Raw genomic sequence first — 25,970 nt, forward strand, 5'->3', positions numbered from 1 at the left:
GACACCCGGGAGTCTGCTCCGGTAAGTCCGGGGAGGGGGGGGCAGAGGAGGACAGTGGTAGCATATCTCGGGGAGGGAGGGCAGTGGTAGCGTATCTCGGGGAGGGAGGGCAGTGGTAGTGTATCTCGGGGAGGGAGGGCAGTGGTAGCATATCTCGGGGAGGGAGGACAGTGGCAGCATATCTCGGGGAGGGAGGGCAGTGGCAGCATATCTCGGGGGGGGGCAGAGGTGGCAGCATGTTTTTTTGGTGCTTTTTTAAAGAAAAAAACTTTTTCTTTAAAAAAGCACCAAACTTTTAGGGTGCGGCCTATATACGGGGGCGGCCTATATCCGAGCCAATATGGTAATACGTTTTGCAAGCAGAAACAATGAGTCCTATACACAAGCACAGTTCTTTCTCAAGATCAGCCCTTTTCTGTATTAGTGGTTGGAAGTTTTTTAGTCCAAGCACTTCAAATGGTACTGTAGTTCTCAAAATATAAAATGTAATTATATTTAAATAGATACAGTCACCACTTTACACCAACTACCATTTGGGGTTTGTTTTTATGTAAGACGGAGGTGAGAACTTTTATTGGGCCAACATAGAAAAAGATGTAGAGTTACATTTTAGGACCTCTGAGGTTCTCAACGTTTATGTGACCCTAAATCATTTTCTATGAAGGGCATAGTTGGCTTTATTTTTTGCTCGACCAGTACAGCCATATCCTTATTTTTGTTTTAGGGGTGTCAGCTTTTGACCATGTGTGTTACATTCCAGTTAATGGGTAGTTACTGTAGTACCCCTTCTATGTTGTGTGTTGTAGACCTATGACAATACCCTGTGGTTGTTCTTTTCTTGATTTGCCAGCAAAATCTTTCTATCAGTCGCTAGTATGAATGGTGTGGCTGAATCAGCCCTTTTCCACAATCCTTGTATTATAATCTTTGTAGGGGTGTTTTCCAGAATTAGCCCGATTCCCCAGCGGAAAAAAGGGTTTCCATGTACTCACTATTGTATAATCAAATGCGTGCTTGTGTATCTACTTACGATGTGCCTTTGAAAGGACAATAGGATATGATCTCAGATGGCTCTGAAACAATATTCTTGAGTCAGTGATTCTAATTAGTTGATTAAACATTGGATGACTTTGAAGTGTTTTTGTTTTGTTACTGTTTGTCCTGTATTTGGAGAGGAAGCTTAACAAATAACAAACCCATTATATGAGAAAAAGAAGCATGTAATATTTAGATTCTTTTCAAATCAATCCAAGACAATACTCATGATGTTTAATTAGGTGCTGGATAAATTCAGGGTATTACAAAAAGAGAAGCAAATTGGTCAATTTAGGGGAAAAACACTTTTTTTTATGTATTGTAAATTAAACTGACCAGATTGTAAAAATGATTTTTTAAATTTTCATGTGTAAAATTGAAATTACATAGAAAGTTGTACCTTGTAGGTTGCAAAAAAAAAATCTATCCAGATTAAAGTTTAAATTGAAAAAAAAAAAACATTTTGGGATAGAAACATAACTTAAATGTGTATTTTTATCACATTTGTATTCGCTGATATGTGACACGATGCAGAGTGTGTTGAAGGGGCCACAGTCACAGCTTTTAGTATCTTTGTTTAGCCTTAAAGAAACTGGATATCAGCCTATGGTAGAGCAATCATGATCTCATCAATATCCTGCCCTGAAGTTATCTTCAGGTCATAACATAATGTGGAGGAATAATTGTGTAGACCCCCGAGAAAAGGAAGCTACAATCCAAGGCAGTTGCATAGTTGTTCGATTGCTAATCGAACAATTCATCTAGTGTTCTTTTCAAAGTTTGCATCACGAATTAGTCTTAAACTTTGAGGAAAATAATTGAGAATTAAGTTTGTCCAAATGGTTCATTTAGCACAATGCTCTTATTACCGATTATAATATGCAAAGAGTAGTTTAAAAAACTTAAATATTTTTTTACATACACTACTGTGCAAAGGTTTGGGGTGACTTTTCATAGAAGTGATGTGTTATGTGTGATGAGATATTCCATTAAAAATCAGACGTTTCCAGCTACAATAGTCATTTAGAACATTAATCAAGTCATTTTAATGGAATACCAATTGTGTGTCCATAGAGAATCTGTTGACATTTTAAAATGTATATTCTTTAATTAATGAATCTGAAATCGTTTCACTTACCAACTTTATGAAAATGACTGATACATAAACTCACCATAATGCGCCTACCCAACCCTTTACTGCCAGCCCAAACTATTCACTATTACCCTGTGTGCACTTCACGTACGGCAGTAATACCAGAAGTCAGGGCATCCGCTAGGACCACCCACCTAGTTAGTTTTGCAGCTATTCCGTATTTACACCAGACTATAGTTTTCTTGTTATTCATGCCAGAAATACATCTGATAAGAAGCTTGTAATACAGTAGTGAGTAGGGGCACAAAGTATTGATATAGAAGCCAAGAGTGTTTTTTTCTTAAACTCACTTATCTAGATGCTAAGATGCTTTATGTCTGAACTCAATGTAGTTATTTTTAGTGTTACAAGACTTATACATTGATCCCGGCATTTCCTTCCCGGCTGGATAAGAAGCACAGGCCTTGCCCCGAGAAAGCAGGCCTCGGTAGTTCTGAAGAGTTGGCAGAAGTCTAGAAATGGCTGCTTTCCAAGGGGAACAGTGCTCAGACTGCCAACGATTCTCCAAGACAGCTGCTGAGTAAACACTAATTCCGGTTTCTGCATTACTGACTCCCCAAGCAACCTCACGTCCTTCTAAGTTCCAGTTCTTAAGAAACACTGAGAAACAAGCACACGCTATTTTTGTAGATTTTATTTTGAAATATTAGTCCACGAGGATAGGGGTGGCCTAGCCTATCACTTACTGTAAAATCTTTCATGTAAAATCTTTTTCATAACCTCTAGTTAAACGAAGGGTGGGTGCATCTTATATGCAAATTCAAAATAACTTACAACTTTGCATATCATGGATGAGTGGGTTTTATACTCTAAAGGGTACTACGAATGCTTAGATAACTATCCTCCACCAGCATTTTGACTACAAATGGGCTCTTTACTTCTGCAAAAGGGACAGAAAGCCAGAAACACTTGTCATATCTGCCAACATTTTAAAAGGCCAAAGACATACACTTTTATTTTAAGGTGTTGTGGCTGGGGCCAGGGTTTTACTGAGACTTTTTAATATGAATTTGGGAGCACCTCATAGCGATTCATGTAATGGAATTTAGCATACGATAAGATATATAGCATATATTTGTTTACAGGTTAACGCTGTTTCCCAAAAACTTATTTAGGACTATAGAAGGCTGTGATTCACTCATACACACCTAACATTCTGCGCTCCTAGGAAAGCGGGACCTCAGTGGAGAAAAGGGGTACAAGGGGATTTTGTCCCCAAATCATTAAAAACAAGTACTGAATTAGTGTATTGGTTAATATTCTTAAATTATCACCAGGACTACTATAGCTTGTGATCAGCAAAGGGGGTAGCCACCTTCAAATATAGAACGCAGACCTGGTCATAATAGCCATACCTTGGCCAGGGCTTCTTTGAGGCACTTTTTTGCTTTGGGGTTGTTGTGCCTTTTCGGTGGATAATAAAAAGAGATATTCCTGATGCCCTGAATAATTGTGTGACATGGTTATTGGATTATTAAATACCAACTTCTTAATGAAGTAGTTCATTGATGCAGACAGATGTTCTATCATAGCATCCGTTATTATTGATGTGGCATTTCATTGATGGATTGGAATCAAATGACTTTTGCTTATTAAAGGAGAGCAAAAGTTGGCTGAAGTTCATGTGGGTAGACTGATGGAATATTAAACTCGGTCATATAACTAAGCCTTTGTTTTCAATATCATCTGTTCACTTTTCTCCTTCAAAACAATTTAATCAGAGGAGAAAATTGGATTCATGGAAATGTTTATAATTACAGATATCCACATACTTTGGATGCTGCGTTGTCATTGTGGGTTTTTGTTTTTGGAAGAATACCAATGTAATTTTAAAGCCAATCTGACATCATTAGTATACCTAATGTAAATAAAACACACCAAAACCATTTGTTACTTGTTCATAATGAAAAATCATAAAACTGAGCGTGGGCTCTGCAGGAATGTTGGCGCCACATAAAGAGAGCTAAAAGAATAAGGTTACAATGTCACAACTTTTTATATCAACTATTTGTAAGGCATACAACAATAGAGAAGTGTTACCAGGGATGTGATTCTTACATGTGTAATTGTCTGTATAAACTTACGGGATCTGTTAGTATTTATATTGAAAATAAAGGTAGCTTTTGTTGATAAAATAAATAAATAAATAAATAAAGGTAGCTTTTGTTGATTAAATAAATAAATAAATAAAGGTAGCTTTTGTTGACGATAAAATTGTGATTCCAGTTGGCACTTTCACTATATGACCAAAAGTATGTGGACAACTGATCATCACACATATATGAGCTTGTTGGCCATCCTATTCCAAAACCATGGGCATTAGTATGGAGTCGCCCCTCCCCACATTTTTGGCTATTACAGCTTCCACAAAATTTGTATGTCTGTGGGATTTTGTGCCTATTCAGCCAAAAGAGCATTGGTGAGGTCAGACACTGACATTGGATAAGAAGGCCTGGCTCGCAGTCACCATACCAATTCATTCCATAAGTGTACAGTGGGGTAAAGGGGGAGCGCTCTGTCAGGGCCAATCAACTTCCTCCACACCAAACTTGTCAAACAATGTCTTTTATTGCTTCCAGAAGCAGTTTGGAACTCTGTAGTCAGTGATGCTACAGATGACAGGCAATTCGTATGTGCTTCAGAACTTGGCAGCCACGCACTGTGGAGTGTGCATGCTCTACTACTTTGGGGCTGAGCTGTTGATACTCATAGATGTTTCCCACAATAACATTGAAGAGAGGCAGATCTAGCAGGGTAGAAATTTCACAACTTGACCTGTGTCAAAGGTGGCATCCTATGACAGTGCCAAGTTTAATGTCACTAAGCTCCTTAGTATGACCCATTCTACTACCAATTGTTGTTCTGTGGTGATGGCTGCATTTGTGCTTGATTTTATACACCTGTTAAATGTGACTGAAGGGGTGTCCACATGCTTTTGGTCATATATTGTCTAAGAATGTCTTCTGAATTGCACGTGTCAGGTAATATAAGAGAATATGCATAAAGCAGATATATATTTGGCCTGACTAGCCAAATTTTCACATAATACCCACATCCATGAGTTAAATTTACTTCCCTTATAAATTAAAGTATGGACATACCGATTTAAATTCTCAGATGTTTTATATTACCATAGATCACATATCCGAAATGTTGGGTTAATTTATAGCATACCATTTAGTCATATACAGAATTGATGGGATTTTCTAGCATTTAGATATGTTTGAAAACACCAACAGCATACAACCATGTGGGTCCTACTAACCTTGCCTGCTGTGAAAAATACCTGAACTTGTACTATCAGGGTTCAGGATCAGCAATGCAACATACCACAATCTGTAGGATAGTTCTTTTCGCATGCTTAAACTGATGTGATAGAAAAGACCCTACAGAGCTGAGTATTTTTACCAAGGGAAGAATAACTAAATGACATTAATAAGTCAAAGTATAATATTAAACTTAGGAAGGATAAGGACTCATCATTGCCAGCACAGATAGATCAGAGTGGGTTTATACTTGATTAGAAAAAAATGGATAAAGCCATATTAGCCCAAAAGGAAATGTAAAGAAAAAGAGCCTTGGCTTTCCGTGACCCTGTCGCTAGTTCACTTCTTTTCCTTCCTTGGACCATTTTTGTAGTGACCACTGCAGACCAGGAGCACCCCACAAGATCTGCAGTTTTGGAGATGCTCTAATCCTGTCGTCTAGCCATCACAATTAGGCACCTTTCAAAGATCCTTACTCATTTTTCTTGCTTTTAACACATCAACTTTGAGGATGAAAGGTTGCCTAATATTTCCCGCCCACTGACAGGTGCGATGATAACAAGATTATCAGTGTTATTCACTTCACCTGTCAGTGGTCATAATGTTATGGTTGATCAGTGTATGTGAAGGTTGCACCTCCAGTTACGCATTCACTGAGATTTGTAGCACTGGTTATGTGTTTTATATTAACAGCAAGGCAGAAGAACTATATTTTATAATGACTGTTTAATATTGCACACGTTGGAAAATATTCATGGAGTGCCAAGGAGAATTATGTCACAGGGCAACCCAGCTCACAGTTTCTTTTATGTCTCTAGACTATTTAATAAATCAACCATAAACTGAAAAGTGCCTTTGCTTTCCAATAAATGCGAGCACATATTATTTTACTTTCAATATGAGGATCTTTCATGCAATGCGAGTGGTTTAATCTTACATCATTGGATTTAGCACAAACAAGCATTCTTGCATTGAAGTAATTGAAGCTTCTGCATAATGACATATGGCATTAAAAATGTCAGGCATGTTCTACAATTGGCTATTGTCCGAGTTGTAAGTTTTCAATTGTCCATGTAATTCTGATGGAATATTCTAATTCAGTGCTAATTTGTAACAACAGTTATACAATTGTGTTAGAAAGGTCACCAGTGAAACCAGCTGGTTAAACACGATTACACAGTTACTGAAACTGAATGACAAAAGAGGAGCAGTTTCCAGGTTTTTGCCATATGAAATAATAGCAAGATTCTTTACTCTTAAATTAATGTATGCTTTAAATAAATAAAACACTATAGCCCATAGATTGATAGGCTTTTAAATGCTACCCCGTACATTGGGGAATTTTTTTTTTTTAAACTTTAGAATACATGTTTATCCAAACTAAGAGTCATAAATAAACAACTGTTTAATTTCAAATGAATCCTAAACATATGTTGTATAATTCCAAATGTTGTATTAAATTTGCATTTTTTAGACCAAAGAAGCCTTATTTACAATTCTTCAAGATCTGAGGCCCGATGACCACTTTAATATCATTGGCTTTTCCACTAGAATCAAAGTGTGGCACCAAGACAAAATGGTGAAGGTCACCCCCAACAATATCCGGGATGCAAAGAAATTTATTTATGGGTTGTCCCCAACTGGAGGTAACAGAACTATAACTTTCATTAAACAATTTGCTGTTAGATCTTATAGTGAATAAAGTGATATGATAATCTTATTACAAATTCTGTTGGGGTGTATAAGGTCTAAGAAGTGTAAAAATGAGGGGTCCAATAAGTAACTGGATTATGTGATTCAAATCAAGATTGGTGGAGGAAGAACCTAAATGTAGATGGATAGAGGGGATCTGGAATGCATGTTAACATATAAATCGATGGGTGATTGTGTATTAATACCTGTTGATAACAACTGGCTTCCTCTGTCTTTACCAAAATCACTGAAAGGACATAGACCAAAATTGCATATTCTGATCACCTCACCATATCATGGCAGTTGAACAAAGTCTCCCTATTGTAATATATAAATAATTGTAAATAAATAAATTCAATTTTATTATCCTGTTTCCAGTAGACTATACCCTGCTGTCTTTAGCAATACATTTCATAAGGGGTGCTGATCACAGAAAGATTTTTTATAACATAAGCAGTGATTCCCTATCAAATTATACCAACATCCAGGATCTGTGACAGTATTTTACAGATTGCATGTGTCATAATGAGCATAGGTGGCCCATTAAAAAAGAACATCTTCTTTAGAACAAAAAATGTAAAAGGTTAAAACTTGAGTTTTTGAGAAATGTACTTCACTATTGAGTATGGCAGCATGCCACAGCCTGACCATGGTTCATAAAGCACGTGTGAATAATGGTAGTCAGGTTAAGACAATTATGTATGTGTTTGGCTAAATCACTTTTTCATGAGATTTATTATCTGATGGAAAACAATGCTTCCATATATTTTAGAGGTTGAAATATTTGTCAAATATAAGGATTGAAGCAAGGAATAAAAAATGGTCTAATGGTAATATTTGTCACATATTTTTTTCTCCCCAGGTACTGATATTAATGGAGGCATCCGAACTGGTGCAAACCTTCTTAACAACTACCTTTCTCAAAATGGCTGGCATGAGAGGAGTGTATCCCTGATTGTTTTCTTGACTGATGGAAGGCCCACTGTTGGAGAAGTTCAGTCCACAAATATTATTGGAAACACCAAAAGTGCCATCAAGGAAAAATTCTGCTTGTTTAGTATTGGGATTGGCAATGATGTGGATTATAATCTACTGGAAAAGCTGTCTCTGGAGAACTGTGGCATGATGAGAAGGATCCATGAAGATGAAGATGCAGCAGTACAGCTGAAAGGGTATGTACTTATGTAAGGCCACCATAAGAAATTTTGGAGGCCAATAAAGAGCTAATACGTAACAAAGGATTACCTTATAACGTAAACTCCACTCTGTAAGCAGCAACAGTAATATGCAAAAAAGCTCTTGATGAGAGAGACAGGGGAAATTTAGGAGCAGGTTCTCACTAGATACAAATTTATCACCATCAATCATGAAATTGATGATGGTGATACATTTGTATCCAGTGAGTACCTGCTCTTCTGTTTCCCCTGTCTGTCTCATCGAGAGCTTTTTTGCAAAAAAGAGCTAATGCGTGGGACCTTATGGCCCTCCCATCATCCCACCGCATTTCCATTCCACTGTCCCACTCTTCACCAGACCTTATGACCCTCTCATAAACACACCTTATGACAGGAAGGACACGCTTAAGGTTAATGGCGTGTGGGTACAGTGTTTCTTTGTCCCCACATAACTAACAAGCAAGGCCAGATTAACAAGCTTTTTACCCTAGAGCAGTGTTTGGGTCTTCCACCCAATTTATTTTCTATGTCAACTGCTACTAAGACATAATAAATGGAAAAAAAAGATCAAAGTTAAATCTAAAACATAACTTTTAATGTTAGTCAAAATCAAGACATACTACAGGATATGTTAGAAATAAGACGGCCAAATCTAAACAAACTGGAGGAGCTGACAAACTATTTGGGTTCAAATATGGCATAGACAAGCTGTTTGGTTGTACTAACAAGCTGTTTGAGGGCAAATATGGCACAGACAAGCTGTTTGGGGCAAAGGTGGCACTCATAAACTGTTTGGGGGAAAGGTGGCACTCATAAACTGTTTGGGGGAAAGGTGGCAGTGACAAACTGTTTAGGGGCAAACTGGTCCTGTGGGACAAGTTGCTTCATGAAGTCAGGTGTCCTCCAAGGCAATTTTTGCACCAGGGCCCTGCAGTTTGTAAAAATGCTCCTGTGCACACAAGAACACAACTTTCTAAGGTCAGAGAAGGTAAATGTGGTCAAAAGTGTGAAATGTGTATATTTATTATTCCGTTTAAATTAGGAGATTAAAAATTATTGAAAAGTCTGAATTCTGAAAAATGACTTTGCAAATTACAGGTTTTATGATGAGATTGGAACCCCACTGTTATCTGATATCCGCATCACTTACCCACCAGACAGCGTAGAATATGTCACACAGAATATGTTTTACAACTATTTTAATGGATCAGAAATTGTGGTAGCTGGGAAATTGCTCAATCGCTCCTCCAACACCTTGCATGTCAAAATCAAGGCAAGCAACAGCAATAAATATGTTGTCTTGGAAGACGATATTAACATAGAAGGCGTGGTACAAAATGAAGTTACTGGATCAGAGCTCATTGCAGAAAATCCTGAATATAGAAATCATGTGGAAAGATTGTGGGGATACCTGACATTCAAGGAACTTCTTACAGCATGGCACAAAACTGATGATGGAAAGGAGAAGGAAGAAATAATGGCGAATGCCAGGAAGCTTGCATTAAATTATAACTTTGTAACCCCCTTTACCTTGTTGGAAGTGAAGGACTCTGGATTTCAGGCAGATCTTCCAAAAGAAGAGGCAACCAGTCTTCACACAGAAGGGATTGGACAGAAATTACTGAATCTACAAGGCAAAAAAGCTCCAGATGGTAATTGTACATATAATGTGATACATATATGTTATTGGCAGTCAGTTTATTGGTGAAGAACAGTGGGATATATATATATATATATATATATATATATATATATATATATATATATATATATATATATATAGCGTCCTTATTATCAAAGAGAATTTGGTAGTTTTTTTAATCTTGGGTTATATTTAAGAATATAGATAATCTAAGAAAGAAAATGCAAGGACAGTAGGTCTTAGTCTCAAACTAGAAGGTTATGTGTAATTTGTGCCAGAATGGTGGACTAATGGGATATGATATCATAGACATAAAACAAGGTCAATGTTCAAATATTTTCAATATGCTATCCAATTCTACGTTTCTCTTTTAGGAATATGCTGCAATATGTTTGTGTTAATTTTGGAAGTTCAAGTTGGTTTTAATGTTAGTACTGGTTATTAATTTTATAATATTATGGTTATCAAGGGGAAGTTTTTTTCTGAACAAAGCTGAGGTTTTATCTGTCTTTATACGCAATGTGCAGTGGAATACCTTCAATGTAATCTGCTTATGTTTCACGTAGATTCCCCACCTAAAAACCAAGGGAAACAAAAAACATCTGTCTCCAAAACATCAGGTAATGTGATGAACATGGACTCATTCAGGAAAACTCTGAACACCTGCAGTGTCCCAAAGGAATGATGCATAATCCACTGTTATTGATTCAGTTGTTCTAGGTATCACAGATGTCGAAACTATGGAGGCTAAAAAGACATTTTTCTTGCTTAAATATTGGCCATACGAACATACAAGATGTGTGGAAAAGTTATTTGTTCCACTGTTTTGATGGAAACATTTTGACTGTTAAAAAGGAAGAGCGAAATTCCACATAGTGGAAGAAAAAGCTACCTAAACACTCTAAACGCACTTAATTAGTCTTTATCTGCTGCTTACATTTTAATTCACAAAAACTGTAGTGCAAAACAAAAACATGCCATGAGGTGCCATGATGAACTTCCAGTGACCAGTATGTGAGAGTGTAAGAGCGATAACACCAAATTTAACACACCTGCTCCCCATTCACACCTGAGACCTTGTAACACTAACGAGTCACATGACACCGGGGAGGGGAAATGGCTAATTGGGCCCAATTTGGACATTTCCACTTAGGGGGTGTTCTCACTTTTCTTGCCAAGATTTAGACATTAATGGCTGTGTGTTGAGTTGTTTTGAGGGGACAGCAAATTTACACTGTTATACAGGCTGTACACTCACTACTTTACATTGTAGCAGAGTGTCATTTCTTCAGTGTTGTCACATGAAAAGATATAATAAAATATTTACAAAGATGTGAGGGGTGTACTCACTTTTGTGAGATACTGTATATATATATATATATATATATATATATATGACTCAGGAACTCTCTCCCGCTCCCATTATCCAAGCAGCTCACACAGTTCCGCCTCCCTATGCTTCGCTCCCATCACTCTAAACCGGTACGGAGCCCTGTCTTCACTTCTGTACACACACATTTTGTGTAAGCTGCTCCCCTACTGCCTCACGCTCACACAACTCAGTTCACAAAAAAGGGTGACTTCAGACTTAAGATAATTCAGCAAGTGCCCTTTTCATTGGCATGCCTCAACTAAATAAAAAAGGAAAAGACAAATATTTAATTATAGTTGACAAAAGAAATAGTGAAGATGTTATTTTGGCCTAATAATATTTTAATAAAAGCATATTATTATTAGAACACAAAGAGAACTCATGCTCTCCATAAATACACTGACTAACCATTTCCTTTGTATATTTTTACTTCCTTTCAGCGGATGGAGACCCGCATTTTGTTGTTGATTTTCCTTTGAGCAAAGTGACTGTTTGTTTTAACATTGATGGTGAACCTGGGGACATCCTGAGGCTAGTTTCAGACCACAAAAACTCTGGTAAGTGTCTGAATATAGACTTCAAAACGATGTAGAACACCAAAATGTACAGATTTGGTAACTGCATATACTGTTAGGCTTAGAAAATCAAATAATGCATCAGTCAGGGACCCAAGTTTTCTAAAATCTTATATGAAAAATCTTCGCATATGGTGCTTGGTTGGCGAAAGGCTGGAAAATAGTGTTATTGGAAGGGAGAAATTTATTTTGACCTGTTTTATTTTAACTGATAATAGATTTCTATGGAGGAATGTGACACTGATTCATATTCACTGTTTTGTACTGGTATTAATTAATTTGGAATTCTAATATTTGTTTGTAATATATTATATATTATTCTTTCAAGGTGTAACAGTAAATGGACAGCTAATAGGAGCGCCGGCACCTCTGAATGGGCATAAAAAACAAAGGACTTACTTTAGCAGTATCACCATCATCATCAACAAACCAAAACGATCTTACATTGAGATCACCCCCGCCAAAGTTATCTTAGACAGCAAGGATCGACTGATTCTGTCATGCTACAAGACAGCAACAGTGAAAAGTGATGACCTTGTGGTTTTCGTTAATGCCAAGTCAAACGTCACAGTGACCATTCGAGGCACCATCAGCTTTGTAATACTGGTTCACCACTACAAGAACCCAGCTCCATATCAAAGAAATCACCTGGGATTCTACATTTCCAACAGCAAAGGATTGTCTTCCAATTCTCATGGGCTTTTGGGTAATATGATATGGAACTACTATTATTATAAGTATTATTTTATCCAACATTACAGCTTAACTTAGTGCATTATCTTTCTATGTAGTGGGTTTAAAGGCAAATGATATATCTGGTTATGACATCAGTCCATATAAGTATTGTATCAGTTAGGAACCCAAGTCCTTTAAACTCCAAGGACCTCTGTACACTACTGCCACAATATGTATATAATACCGCAATTGACATTAATACACTTAAGAAACTCTATGCTACTACTTAGGATCCCCTGAGCCCCTGCAGTTGATCAGAAGAATACTATTGTGCCATGTGAGACAATAGTGGGGTTTTAGGTAATAATATTAAGAAGCAGTCTCCTAGACTGTAGGCATACCTATTGTATCCCAATGGATAGACTATCCAACTGAACAATCCAGATGTAGACAATAATATCAATGGGCCCAATGCCACAAAAGCTCCCACTAAACAAATAAAATCAGTAATGAGCCATACATCAGTATCAGTTGCGGCAACTCTGGTAAGGCACAAGCCAAAGGACTGTGGCCCTCATTTATAAAGGGCCTATACATGTTGAGACAGGCTCTTTATATTAGTTAGTATCTAGTTAGCCAAAAATGTTTTACACCAGGACCAGAATAACATAAACATCCTATGCAAACCAGTTACACACAACTCCAATTTTACCACACCTTTTACAACTTTGGGAATTATTAATATACTGGAGAATATTTCCTACGGCCATATATCGTTTTTCAGACATTAATACTCCTGTACTGCAGAGTTTGTTGAGTTGATGTCTCAGGAGCTGGATTCTTTTTTTTTTTTCTTCATCCTAGGCTTCCAGAAAAAAAAATGCATGGATTATGCGGTATTAAATCATTTTTTTCATAGGATTTCATGCATCCTTCACGTAGTTAAAGTACAGGGAAGCTGCTTTATTGTATCATTGTATAAGCCCCACTACCTTGATTGGAATACTGAACCTATGGGAATTTCCACCTTTAATATCTGAACTCATACCAAACCATTCTTCTTAAAATGAAATAGGCTACTGTCTTTTGTTGAATTATTTGCTTCTGAATAAGGGTGCCGTTTTACCCACATTGATGAATGTAATATTTTTGTATCTAAGTTCAGCATTACAAATGGAATTCCTGGTGCTTTTGTATGTCTAACCCCTTCCAATAATTAATTATTTCATTTGTTTAGAAAGCAGTGATAGATTGTTCCCATGGAAACTAAAACACGCATCTTACAATTTTCTGTGTTTTAGGTGAATAAAAAATTAAAGATTTCAAGGTTTATTTGCTTAAAATACTAGATGTATACCCATTTCAGTATGGCAGTCTTTGGATACATGACTGATTTAAATTTTTTTCTACCCAGGTCAATTTATATACAACGAAGTGAAAGTCACTACAGCACCCCTCAGTACTAATAACAAAGCCGCTGGTAAACCAGCTCCTGCCCAAAATGTCACCATGCTGACGGTGAGAAATCGCAAGATTCCTGTGATCAGAAAGCAGAGGAAGTTATATAATGGCCTTCACCAAGTGGACTGCTGGTTTGTCAAGAATAATGCAGCTAAGTTAATTGATGGGACTTACCAGGACTATCTTGTATCCCATCCATTTGAGTCTGGAAACGATCTCATAACAAATGAAGTGTAATTTCAGCAATATTGACAATTGATGATACATTCCACTTTGTATATACTGAGCAATGATGGAAATTAACACTGGACATGGAGCAGTTCTCAGATACACACTAAGCGGTGGGTTTATATTGAAGAGATCATTCTTTGACAGTGCCATATATATTCGTTGCATTTCTAAAACTTAAAGTGATCATAACTGACTTTTTGGGGAAGTATGATTGTCTTGGTAATACTCCTGTTTCCGTTGGTTGAAATTATTCTTCAACGCGTGGATGTCACGTGTAATCATAATATTGGTCTAATTCACCACCATAGTATTCCAGTTATCTTCTAATTCAAGGACTATATATATATATATATATATATATATATATAAAACCATGATTCATATACCATTACACTAGATCTTCCAGTAAACACTGCATAATCATGCGTTCCTCATGTGTTCATATGTTTTTTTTCATATCGTTTTGCTAGTGTGGTGGTAATTGTTTATACATTTATACATTTAGGTTTTATTGTTAACCAAATTTTACTTAAAATGAACATTTAAACATCAGTTATGAGGTATATATCATATCATCATACTGTTAGGCAACACCTGTTCTTCATGGTTCCTAACCTTACCTTATGTTGTTGAGGCTTGCCAATACATTGCTTGGTAAGTTTGACACAGAACTTACCACCTGTCTACATACACCGATCAGCCATAAAACTATAACCACTTGCCTGATATTGTGTAGGCCCCCCTTTTGCCTCCAAAACAACCACGAACCATCGAGGCATGGACTCCACCAGTGGGCTGGTTGTACCGCTCACTTGCCTTTACTACCGTTTGAGCAACAGATCTTGTTCTTTACTGTGGGGCCATGGACCGGACACACGTTTGCACGCAGCGAGAGTGTAAGACAATAGTTGTGGCCGTGTATATCCAGAAGGTGGCTGCACGTATATCTTTAAAAAGGCTGCTCAAATTAAAGTGCCAAGGCCAAATTTAATTCAATAGATCTGTCTTCTTTCTCAACCTGTATCAGTGGTTAATTTTGTAATGCTGTTCAATGTGCATTATTTTTCTGCACATGCATTTGCATATGACATACATATCCAGCACAAAAATAAATTACTTCTTGTCCTTTTCATTTATGGATCAGGTGTGATTTTAGAGAATAATCGATGCAGAAACAGTTGGGGCGCAGAACATAAAAGGGGGGGGGATAATAATCCAAAAAACTAGGTGGAACTATGTAAAGCGTAAAATCCACTCACAAACGAATAGAAAATGTGTGATTTTAGAGAATACTAAAAATAAAAATTGATAGTATTCATGACAATTTAAAGTACACAAAACCATTCTATACTTTACATATTGAAGAAGAAGTCTTGAATAACATGTAAGGTATTTCCTTGGTGCAGGTTGACGTATGGTTTCTGTTTATCCATGTTGTGCAACTAAAATAAATATTCTGAGGGTGGAACCACATTTTGCCTGAATAGTTATCTGCTGTAGTAACTATTTTGCAATAACATCATCGTTCCTAAAGGCAACATCATTACTCTAGGGAATATGTGCAGAGGACATGTGGATTAGCCTAACTAGTGTAAATGCATGACAGGCAATTTAAACCAAAAAATTGTGTATTTGAATGTACTCTACATACAGTGATTTGCGAATTTTTAACTATGTGGTTTTATTATTGTTCATTCTGATCTTCGTTTTATTCTACATTTATAGAAACCGCTTTGTCCTCCTAACATCAGGTTCATGGAGTCAAAGCTTTTTCCCTAGTTTTTTCATTGCAAAGAACATACAATAATTTAACCTTGGGGCTTCTATGGCTTAAATGATGGAATCAACGTGCAGGGTTGGACTGTTACCAAAAGTAAGCTCTAAGAACCAAACCCCCAATTAATTTGGAGGGGATACACAAAAGTTTCAGGACTATTGTGCCCCTTTAATATGGATTACAGAAACCTCACTATTTCTGGACACATGGTTTATTTCATTTTCAACTTTTATTAATGTCTGCTCAAAAAGATATACAGTCAGGTCCCTAAATATTAGGGCAGTACAATCTTTCATTTTGACTTTGGCTATCACAATGGACTTGGATGGTGTGGTTGTAGTGCAGACTGTCATCTTTAATTTGAAGCATTTGCCAAATTGAGTAAATGGTTCAGGAATTACAGCAATTTCTATACATAATCCCTACCTTTTCAAGGGACAAAAAGTAATTGGAAAATTGATTGATTCATTGGCAGGTGTTGGCTATTCCCTTATTATTTCAACAAACCCACCAGAGAGGCAGCAAAATGTTAGCAATGGCTTTCAGAATATTTTGAAAAATGATCGCGCTGGTGAGCTCATACAAGCAAACAGCGTACAGCATCACGTGTGAACTATGGTGCAGGCAATGTTATGACATAAGCATGTATGGATACCAATGGAACTGGGTCACTTGTGTGTATTGATGATATGACTGGTGACAGAAGCAGCAGGGTGTATAGAGCTGTACCATCAGCTCAGCCAGCCAAATGCTGCTAAACTCCTAGGATGGCACCTTACAGCTGTATTAAAACCCTGGCAGAATTTGGTGATGTCCATGGGTGCCAGAGTTCAGACAGTCATTGACTAAAGAGGATTTTAAGCCAAGTATTAAGCATTATCATTTAGCTTACGATTAGGTTAAGTTGGTCTAATTACCTTTGAGCCCCTGAAAATTTTGGAGCGATGTATGATAATTGCTGTCATTCTTAGTGGTTAAGAAAATGTTGTTATAGCACTTGAATTGAAGCTGAAACTATGCACTTCAATTAAATCTTCATTGCTTCTTTTCAAATCCATCATGGTGGATAACCAAAGTTATGCAAATTGTGTCACTGTCCAAATATTTATAAACATGACTGCACATACTTATAAAATGAAATTTGAGTTGTAAATGTGCAGCAAAGTACCAGGGACTGCTCGCAGTTTATGAAATATTTTAGAACTTGTCATTAACCAGCTTAACGCTTCTTTACGGTGGGTATTTTAGTACCGGATAACCTAGAGCTTTTTACCTAAATTTTTACCATGCATATTTTTTTTACCACACAAATTATATCTTTTCTTCAAGGACAGTAAGTTTGCAATTGTAATCTTGAAAAAAAAAATAAAAAATAATTTTGGAAAGCTGAAAAGCCAGGATTTTTGCTGGGAGCATCCAGTCAGCTGGTCAAGCACCCCATGAAGCCTTTTCTCTATAAGAGGGAGAGCTCTAGGTAGTCTGCCCTGGGAAGTTCATATTGGCACACAATTTGCATGGATCTCCATTCATTTTACTCCACGTACTTCAGACAGACTTGTTTCTCATTTAATTCCTCTTCCAGTTGTTGCTACTAAAACCAGTAAAAACACATTTTTGGGAACGAGTCTGCTCCTTTAACATCAAAAGGCATGTGTAATAAATGATTTGTCAGCAATAGCTTGTTTATTCAGCAAACCTTTGCAGAATACCGTGAAACTTCAAACAAAATTCATTCACCCATTGTTATGCTATGCTATTGAAACATCAACCAAGAAAAATGCATTCTGTTAAAAAAAAAAAAAATCAATTACCGTATATGTTGAGTAATGCTATCCGCATACATACATAATAATGCCATTCGCTCCCAAGCCAAAAATATTGGAAAAATAACTTACATAAATAGTAAGTAGATATGGCATGAAAAAGGTTGCATCTCGATGAGTAGTAGTGGTAGTAACCATGGCCATATAAACCAATTAAATACGGATACCATTTAATTCTACATCATTTCTGCTCATCAGATGCAGTCTTTGGCTAAGGAATATGGTTAATCAACCAATTTATATTAATCTAGGTTGCGTTACTCAAATACAGGCCAGTAGCTTGTAATATATTTACAAGCATCACAAATGTGAAAATGGAATCATGTTTTAACTCTTAATCTCCTCAAATGCCCTACACAATCTACCAGGTCCCAAATATATTTTTATTAAAATAAAGTTATGGGAGTCAAAGTATTTCAATAAATAGATTCATTTTCACTTTACTGTGTAGAGGAATTCAGGTAAATCTGGAAACGTTTAGCATCTTGTTCAAGTATATAGGTCTAATCCATTTAAAATGTTGAAATAAATGAAGATGTTTCTAGAGTGGTTTTCTTTAATTTGAGAAATATACACACATGGCATTTTCTTTATTAACCAAAGTTAAACAGGTCTTGGTACATAAATTCTGAATATTGTCAATTTTATCGTTAGTACCTAGAGGCGTTAATCTAAATGGATTAATCTGAAGAGAGATAGATAAGAAAATCTTAACCAAACAAAAACAACATGACATCTGTTCTATAAAAGAGAATGGTATCTTGAATTGAAATAATCTCTTCTACTTAAAAAGGATTGTAGGTTATATGGAACTAGAAGGAGTTGTGAATCTTGCAAATAAACCACCCTACGGTTTCTTCTTGAAGTCGAAGGCAACCTGACACCGAGAGAATAGATTAGTAACTTAGTTGATAAAATGGCACATTTTAAAGTGTTATTTGGCATTATACAGTTCTTTATCAGTTTAACCTTAATCTAATCTAAAGTGTGTTGCGTCTGTTAAAGATGTGGAACCTACAGTAAATATAAATTGCTCAAAAACAAAAGCTAGGTAGACAACAGAGCATCATCACCAACTGATTTTAACTGAGGTGTCATATTATATTTTAACAGGGACCCACCCCACGTTATTTAACATAACACAATCAATTGGATTCATAACTACAAATACACAGAATTTCTACCAAATTTCCCCCTTTACAGGTAATTATGCATAGTATTTTTTCCCCCCCCAATCATAAGGTATTTGGAGAAAGCTTATCTATTTTAATGTAAATTACTATAGTGAGATTGATATTAGTGCATCGAGGTAGTTCTTTGGCAGTAATAGCTTATGGAATGTTGGGTAAGTGTAATAACTGCATTATAAAAATATAAGCATGTACTAATTAAGTCATGAAACATTTAATAAATGACACATTGCAGCATATTTTTGTTTTACGTCTTCCAGGCTGTCGTGATAACGCAGACCGGCGCACTACAGATCTAATCTTTTAACAAGACTCTGATCCAAGCAAAACCTAAAATAAAAACAGAAAACAAAATGGTTTTAATTATTTATTTTGTAACGTATACAGCTCAAGCCATATTCAAATGGGATAATTATCGCTGCTAACACACTGTTTTATTCGTTTTCAAAGGCTCATTGGGTAGGTCTCAACTCACTCCATGATGTTGGCATTTGGCATTTGACCTTGACCAAAATACAGTACTATGCAGTTTATTATTTCTCCCAATAAGAATTGCCCCATAACGTGTAAGTACGGTCTAAAAAGTATTCATCTAAACACCCTTACATTAGAGTCGTTTAATCATTACATGCAGATATCAGATTATACTTGGAAGCCTACATATACCAGCCTTAACTATAAGAATAGTAATTACATATTATTTAAATATCACTGCAAATCTGGTTGGTTGTCAGCTAGAAGCAGAAGACCAGATACAGTTTTTTATTCAATAGACAGAAATACTACGTTTAAGAAAACGTTTAAGACTGAACTGTTCCTGGGTTTAACTATACCCATAAGTCTCACTGGAAACGGTTACAAAAGAGAAAAAGGTATAGATCACAACAATGGCAGCTGCCTTTTCCATGGAAAGATGAGATCATAAGATTCAAATGACGATAAGAGACTCTGGTATGGAAATGTACAGCACTTGTATCACTATAACAAGGGAACATTCTGTTTATTACTATAGGAACCGTCTCTGAAAAAGAAATCAGATCAGAACTCTAGAAGCTAAAGAGGACCATTGTTACATAAATGGGGCAAGTAGCATATCAGATGAATAAAATCCAGTCTATGTGATTTCTAGGACATATGGACCACTATGAGTGATCCCCCTGCCTCTGAGAACACAGAGAGCATAGACCGATCAAAGGGAATAACATGACAGTGAAAATGTGGCTCGTAGCACCAAAGACACTGCTCGTATTAAGTATTTTCTGGCATCATTTCAGAAAAAAATGAAACTCAGAAAAACTTGTAATTAGTAGAAAGCAATTTAGTTGTTAAGTTGCAGCTGGCATCACTCTGCAGATTCCCAACAGTGGTACAAATGTATAGTACAGTCCTAATTACAATTACATCCCAAATATCTAAAACCACAATCATAGGTGGGTCTTAAAAACTATGTTTAAACCCAAAGCCGTTAGTATTTGGCATAAGGCCCCCTATATCCTGCTTGAGTTATGGTAAGTGCGTGAAATATTAAGGTCATTAAAATATTATATCATTCAGTTGTTTCTGTGTTGATATTCAGGTCACTACATTTTTCTTCTTTTTTCTTTTTTAAAGCAGGAAGAATGTTATTTTATTGCATAAACAATACTTTTCAGCTGTCAGAGGGCACTGGTGGCTCTTTCATTAGCACACGTTGATCTGACTTTCATGTGAGGGGATTCTGTCGGTGTTTAGGATAGAGTGACCAGCTTTCTCCTTTATCCAGGGCCACATGGAAATATTAAAGTGCAGGAATAGATAAAATACATGCTTTCACAGCTTAAGGAGGTCATCCGACGTTAGGACAAGCTGTCAACAAAGGCAACGTGTATGGAATCTCAATAGGAAAAAACGTATCGCAGGAAAACACGCAAGCGATTAGGAAGCATTGGTAGGAATTTATTCAGGAATATCATTACCTGCAATGTAAGGTTTTCCTTGCTTGTAATGACTTTTGTTTAAGAGGAATACTTTAAAAAATGGGTTCTGTTTATTAAATATAGCCATTGCTTGAGTACAACAGCTTGTGCTAGGACTAAAAATCTTATTTAGTTGCTATTTATGAGACATGGTTGCTTTTTATGAACCATGTACGTACCAAATTATTAGAAAAATTTTGGGTTTTTTTGAATATAGACAGAATAAAGGTCTATTCTTTGCAATTATAAATCTCAGAACTGATTAAATTGAACTTGTTATTTATGTGCCTGCTGTTAATGCCAACAAAACTCTTGTGTGGTCCCATTTTATAGTAATGTTCTCAACCAGATTTTTTTTTTTTTTTTTTAACGGATCAAAAGTCTGTTGAATTTTATAGATATGAAAATTATGAAAGATATAAGCTCCAAAACATTAAAATGTGCAAAGCCTCTCTAAATATTTAGGGTGATCTAGTGGAAAAACAACTCCCAGCGTTAACCAAAAGCTCTCAATTAAACAAGGGAAAAGAGATTAAAAAAGCCGTAGTGCAAATCAAAGACCCAATTAATTCAGACTAAGGTCAGTAATACTTTTACTATAGCAAACAACCTGAGATCGTAGCCAGCAAAGCCTTGGAAAAAACAATCACGAACATATATCTATCTTGTCCAAAGAAAGCCACTAAAAATAAGCTTTTGAGAAAAAAAAAATATATATATATACACCCCAAGAAAATGAAAGAGGCTTCCAATAGTAGGTCAATAAACAGGAACATGTTATTTTCAAAACATTAACTGCATCCTACAAAATCTGTGTGTTAATTTATAGCTGTACATGTTCTTGACATGACGTCCCTCAGAGTACATGATCAAAATGGAAACCGCAAGCTTTACTTGTTCAGATATAAGGGTGAGTGTCATACTTACCATCTCATTACACAAAAGATAAATACAGGATCAAACTTTAGCCGGTCAAAGTTGGTGGTGTAACGAGAAGGCTTGCTATTGCCTCACACATTTTCTGACCTATTGTGTAATGGCCTGGTATCTGAGTAACATCAGCGCCGACATCAAATATATGCTAAAATGTGTGATAAACATATATCACTCATCCTGGTCCTTGGACGACATAGGTTCGAAGTTCAGAACATGTCCATTTTAATATATTTTTAAATATATATTTATGACAACACTTCTGCTCTGGAGACTCAGCATTGCTTCTGTTTATTATTATTTCGAAAATTCTACAATAAAAAAACTGTTTTTGTACTTTTACTATAACAAATCTATAGGACATCTTCTTTCCGTTACAGTTTTGTGGGAACACATTGAAGTGCGCTCTTAAATGAAGCATCATAATTGCTAGGGAGCCACCAACCCTGACCTGCTACAAGTGTCTCAATTTCCTGCACAAAGAATCCACTGAGAATGTCCTGCAGTCAAAGAAACTATGACTTAATGTTTGTACAACACAAGTGCTTATGGGACGATACATAATTCAAAAGTAAAACACATTCATTATTTATTTTAGAATCTAAAACTATATACATATGTTAAATTATTTTCCCAGGCTAATTCAAGCTTCCAGAAATATCACAAACACATTTCATCTCCCTTTTAACACAGGTTTTCCAAGAAGGTGATGTAGTAACCTGTTTTATTTGTATTAAATTCTTTAAAAATCAAAACACATTTCAACTCTTTAGGGATTATCAATTTTGTAAAAAAAAAGACTAGTGTTTACAAAATGCTCATAAAGTTTATTTAAGCAAAAGATTATGTAGATCATATGGTTTAAATTGTTGTATTGTGGGTTAAGTGGTTAAGAAAAAAAATAAAGCTTTATATGCGTGTGTGTAATATGTAATATATATATATACACATACAGATATACATCACAATGTCTTTCTTGCTAATTAGAAGTTATAATTGTTTGACATTTTGCTCAAAAGCTTACCTTGATGAGATGTCTCTATGGACATGAACACATATTGTATATTTTATTCTGCGTTAATTAGTGTATTGAATTGTGAAATAAAGAATTTGGGGAAAGTGACCTATATGAGCTCTCAAAGCTAAAAACACTGTATGCAAGCAGTGTTATCTTGCAAGCCACAGAGAACATCAAGTATAGGATTTACTCCTTTATTCAAGGAAGGCAGTGCAAACCGACAGCACAAAACACCAGACTAAACCGTGCTCTTGGTGAATTAGATGAACTGTGACTTGCCGGCTACATATTTTATTTTATATGTAAAATATTAACTATTTTACATATAGGTTAATGGCTAGCTTTATTGCAGGAAATATTAACCACTTTGACTTACCTGCTTTTCCTCATCCTTTGCAGAGGGACATCTCTCTGTAACCAAGTCACTTTTCACACAATCACTAGTGTTCACTCTTTTGTACTTTCTCATTATTAAACTGTCCACCACCCAGAACATTATAGCCTGGGGAAAAAAAAAGTACGTTTGTGAGGTTTTTATTTTGTTTCTTTTTTTACCACATCTCTATTGGCACATCAGGGTTTTAAGTATTAAATGGACAGTACACACTGGCACTCCATTAACTGGTACATCAGTCAACATATACACAATATAGACAAGAGTATTGGGACACCTGACCATCACCCCAAGATGAACTTTTATGATATTGCATTCTAAATACATAGACATTAATATGTAGTCAGCTTCCTTTTTGTAGCTATAACAGCTTCCACTCTTCTGGGAAGGCTTTCCACAAGTTTCTGTGGGAATTTTTGTCCATTCACCCAGTTTGTGAGGTCAGGTACTGATGTTGGACAAGAAGGCCTGGTTCACAATCTCCATTCTTGGTATGTCCTTTTCAGGATGCTAACTTTGTGTAAATGATTTGGGGAAGGCCCTTTTCTATTCCAGCCTGACTGTGCCCCAGCGTACAAAGCAAGGTCCATAAAGACACAGTTGGATGAGTTTGGTGTCGAAGAACTCGACTGGCCCACACAGAGCCCTGACCTCAACGCCTTTTGGATGAATTATAATGCTGATTTCAAGCCAGGCCTTCTTGCCCAACATCAGTACCTCATAAATGCTTTACTGGATGAATGGTAAATAGTTCACAACAGAAACACTCCAAAATCTTGTGGAAAGCCTTCCCAGAAGAGTGATAGATGATATACTGTAGCTGCAAGGGGGGAAATCAACTACATATTAATGTCTACATATTTAGAATGCAATGTCATAAAAGTCCTTGTTGGTATAATGGTGAGGTGTCCCAATACTTTTGTTTATATAGTGTATATCAGTTTTTATGCTGATAAGCCCTATGAAACCAGCAGATAGACACCTAACATGTACAGATTTTGTAAATCCATTCCCTTAATTATTAACATTCCCATCTTAATAAAAACAAATCATATGTAAATAGAAACACATTGATCTAAAAAAAAAAAAAAAACAGTTTATAATTTACATTATAAAGTCTAGCATTTAGATTTCAGAACAATCTTTCCACAGTTTGTGTGAGAAATAGACATGTACAATAGGTGGTTAAAAGTCTGTTATAAGGTGTAAGTAACAATGGAAACCTGGAGTACTAGAACATGCTGAGAGGTTGTACGATGTTACTTTCTTTCATAAAGATACACAGGAATCTAAATATGGGCATCAGGCTGGCATCAGATGTGTTGGACTTACGTTGACTATAAAAGGTACCACCAGCATCACCAGAACAAGCTCGAGCTGAGGATCTGGAATGTAGTCCAGCAGACTTTCCTGAAGCTGCACAGAATAAGGGAGACACAACGTACAAACAATCTTGTCAGTTTCGACGTTGCCCAGTCCCGGACTAACGCACAGTTAATGTAAGCTCAGCTTCACCATTACAATGGCTTGTTTTACAGTGGAATGGAGGAGGACAATTTCAGACAACCGCCATTACACATGCGCATAAAGAGTCATTTAAATGTAAAACATTAGCTGTTAATGTTTTGGTTAGTCACTAAGATTTACTTAACATACCATGTTTTTTTCTTCAATTAACTGCCTGAGTTTACGGGGGGGGGGGGGGACCTAACTGCAGCATTGTTGAGGATATCCTAAAGGGTGACTCGATGGGCTCTGGAATGGATGGTACTAAGCACTTAAAATTATATCTATGGACAATATAATAAATTTTTAATGTTTTACATATTTATTTCATTTTTTGAGATGTAGCAATTTTTATATTTTATAAGAAAAAAATATTATGGTGTCCTCCGCTGATCCAGTTGGTTTTACAAATATCCACCATGAGACATGTGTCTGGCTATCCCTGTCCTAAACTAGTTCAGCTTCCCAAAACATTTATTGTATTTTTTTTTGCCATTGAGAGCATGTGTGCACATTTACCAAAAAAAAAAAAATAGACTACACAAGAACATGGCACTCTTTATTTATGTTCCTGGGGGGGGGGGGGCTCTCCTTGGATGCTATAAATTGAGTCAAATAAAATTAGTTTTCTGGACCAAAACTATGGCTCTACCCTGAGACATTAGATCATTCAGAATTTCATTAGTTTGCACAAATTGCCAAATTTTCACAGTAGAGAAATCCTTTTTCTTATTACTTTCTTTGCAATAAAACACATTTTCGCACCTCATTTATCTTCATTTGGCTTATTTTCCTTTTTACTAGACTTCAGACAGGTAAAAGAGCTGCTTTACAAAACAAACATTTTCCTGCACCTATGCATTTATTTTACTTGTGTGAACTTAAATTAGAAGCTGCCATGTATTTATGCCAGGAAGAGCAGAGGGTTGAACATATCATCACTAGGTTTGCTTACATTTTCTGGTGTGTCACACTATGCAGCTTACATTCTTACTTTGCTTGCGTGCAAATACTACTGTTTGCATAAAAGATGTAGTGTAAGAAAGTATAAATGTATGTTTGGGGAACTGTCACTGATTTTAGCATTACTACTTTAT

At 36.2% G+C, this 25,970-nt stretch overlaps 2 protein-coding genes across 2 annotated transcripts in view; one reads left to right on the plus strand and one right to left on the minus strand.

Moving 5' to 3' along the window:
* Positions 1-14,614, plus strand: part of ITIH5 (inter-alpha-trypsin inhibitor heavy chain 5) — a 39,673-nt gene extending 25,059 nt beyond the window's left edge. Inside the window, exons 9-15 of the mRNA XM_053463707.1 lie at positions 6,929-7,100; positions 8,009-8,318; positions 9,420-9,973; positions 10,530-10,583; positions 11,776-11,892; positions 12,239-12,616; positions 14,000-14,614. Coding sequence (XP_053319682.1) covers positions 6,929-7,100; positions 8,009-8,318; positions 9,420-9,973; positions 10,530-10,583; positions 11,776-11,892; positions 12,239-12,616; positions 14,000-14,283 — 1,869 coding nt within the window. The 3' untranslated portion in view covers positions 14,284-14,614. The remainder of the gene's footprint in view (positions 1-6,928; positions 7,101-8,008; positions 8,319-9,419; positions 9,974-10,529; positions 10,584-11,775; positions 11,893-12,238; positions 12,617-13,999) is intronic.
* Positions 14,615-19,259: 4,645 nt separating this feature from the next.
* LOC128492748 (store-operated calcium entry regulator STIMATE-like) overlaps positions 19,260-25,970 on the minus strand; it is a 33,362-nt gene continuing 26,651 nt past the window's right edge. Inside the window, exons 6-8 of the mRNA XM_053465427.1 lie at positions 24,700-24,783; positions 23,350-23,475; positions 19,260-19,397 (exon numbers count right to left, since the gene is read on the minus strand). Of these exons, the coding sequence (XP_053321402.1) occupies positions 19,371-19,397; positions 23,350-23,475; positions 24,700-24,783 (237 nt within the window). The 3' untranslated portion in view covers positions 19,260-19,370. The remainder of the gene's footprint in view (positions 19,398-23,349; positions 23,476-24,699; positions 24,784-25,970) is intronic.

This window comes from Spea bombifrons, chromosome 4 (assembly GCF_027358695.1).
Source record: "Spea bombifrons isolate aSpeBom1 chromosome 4, aSpeBom1.2.pri, whole genome shotgun sequence".
NCBI lineage: Eukaryota > Metazoa > Chordata > Amphibia > Anura > Pelobatidae > Spea > Spea bombifrons.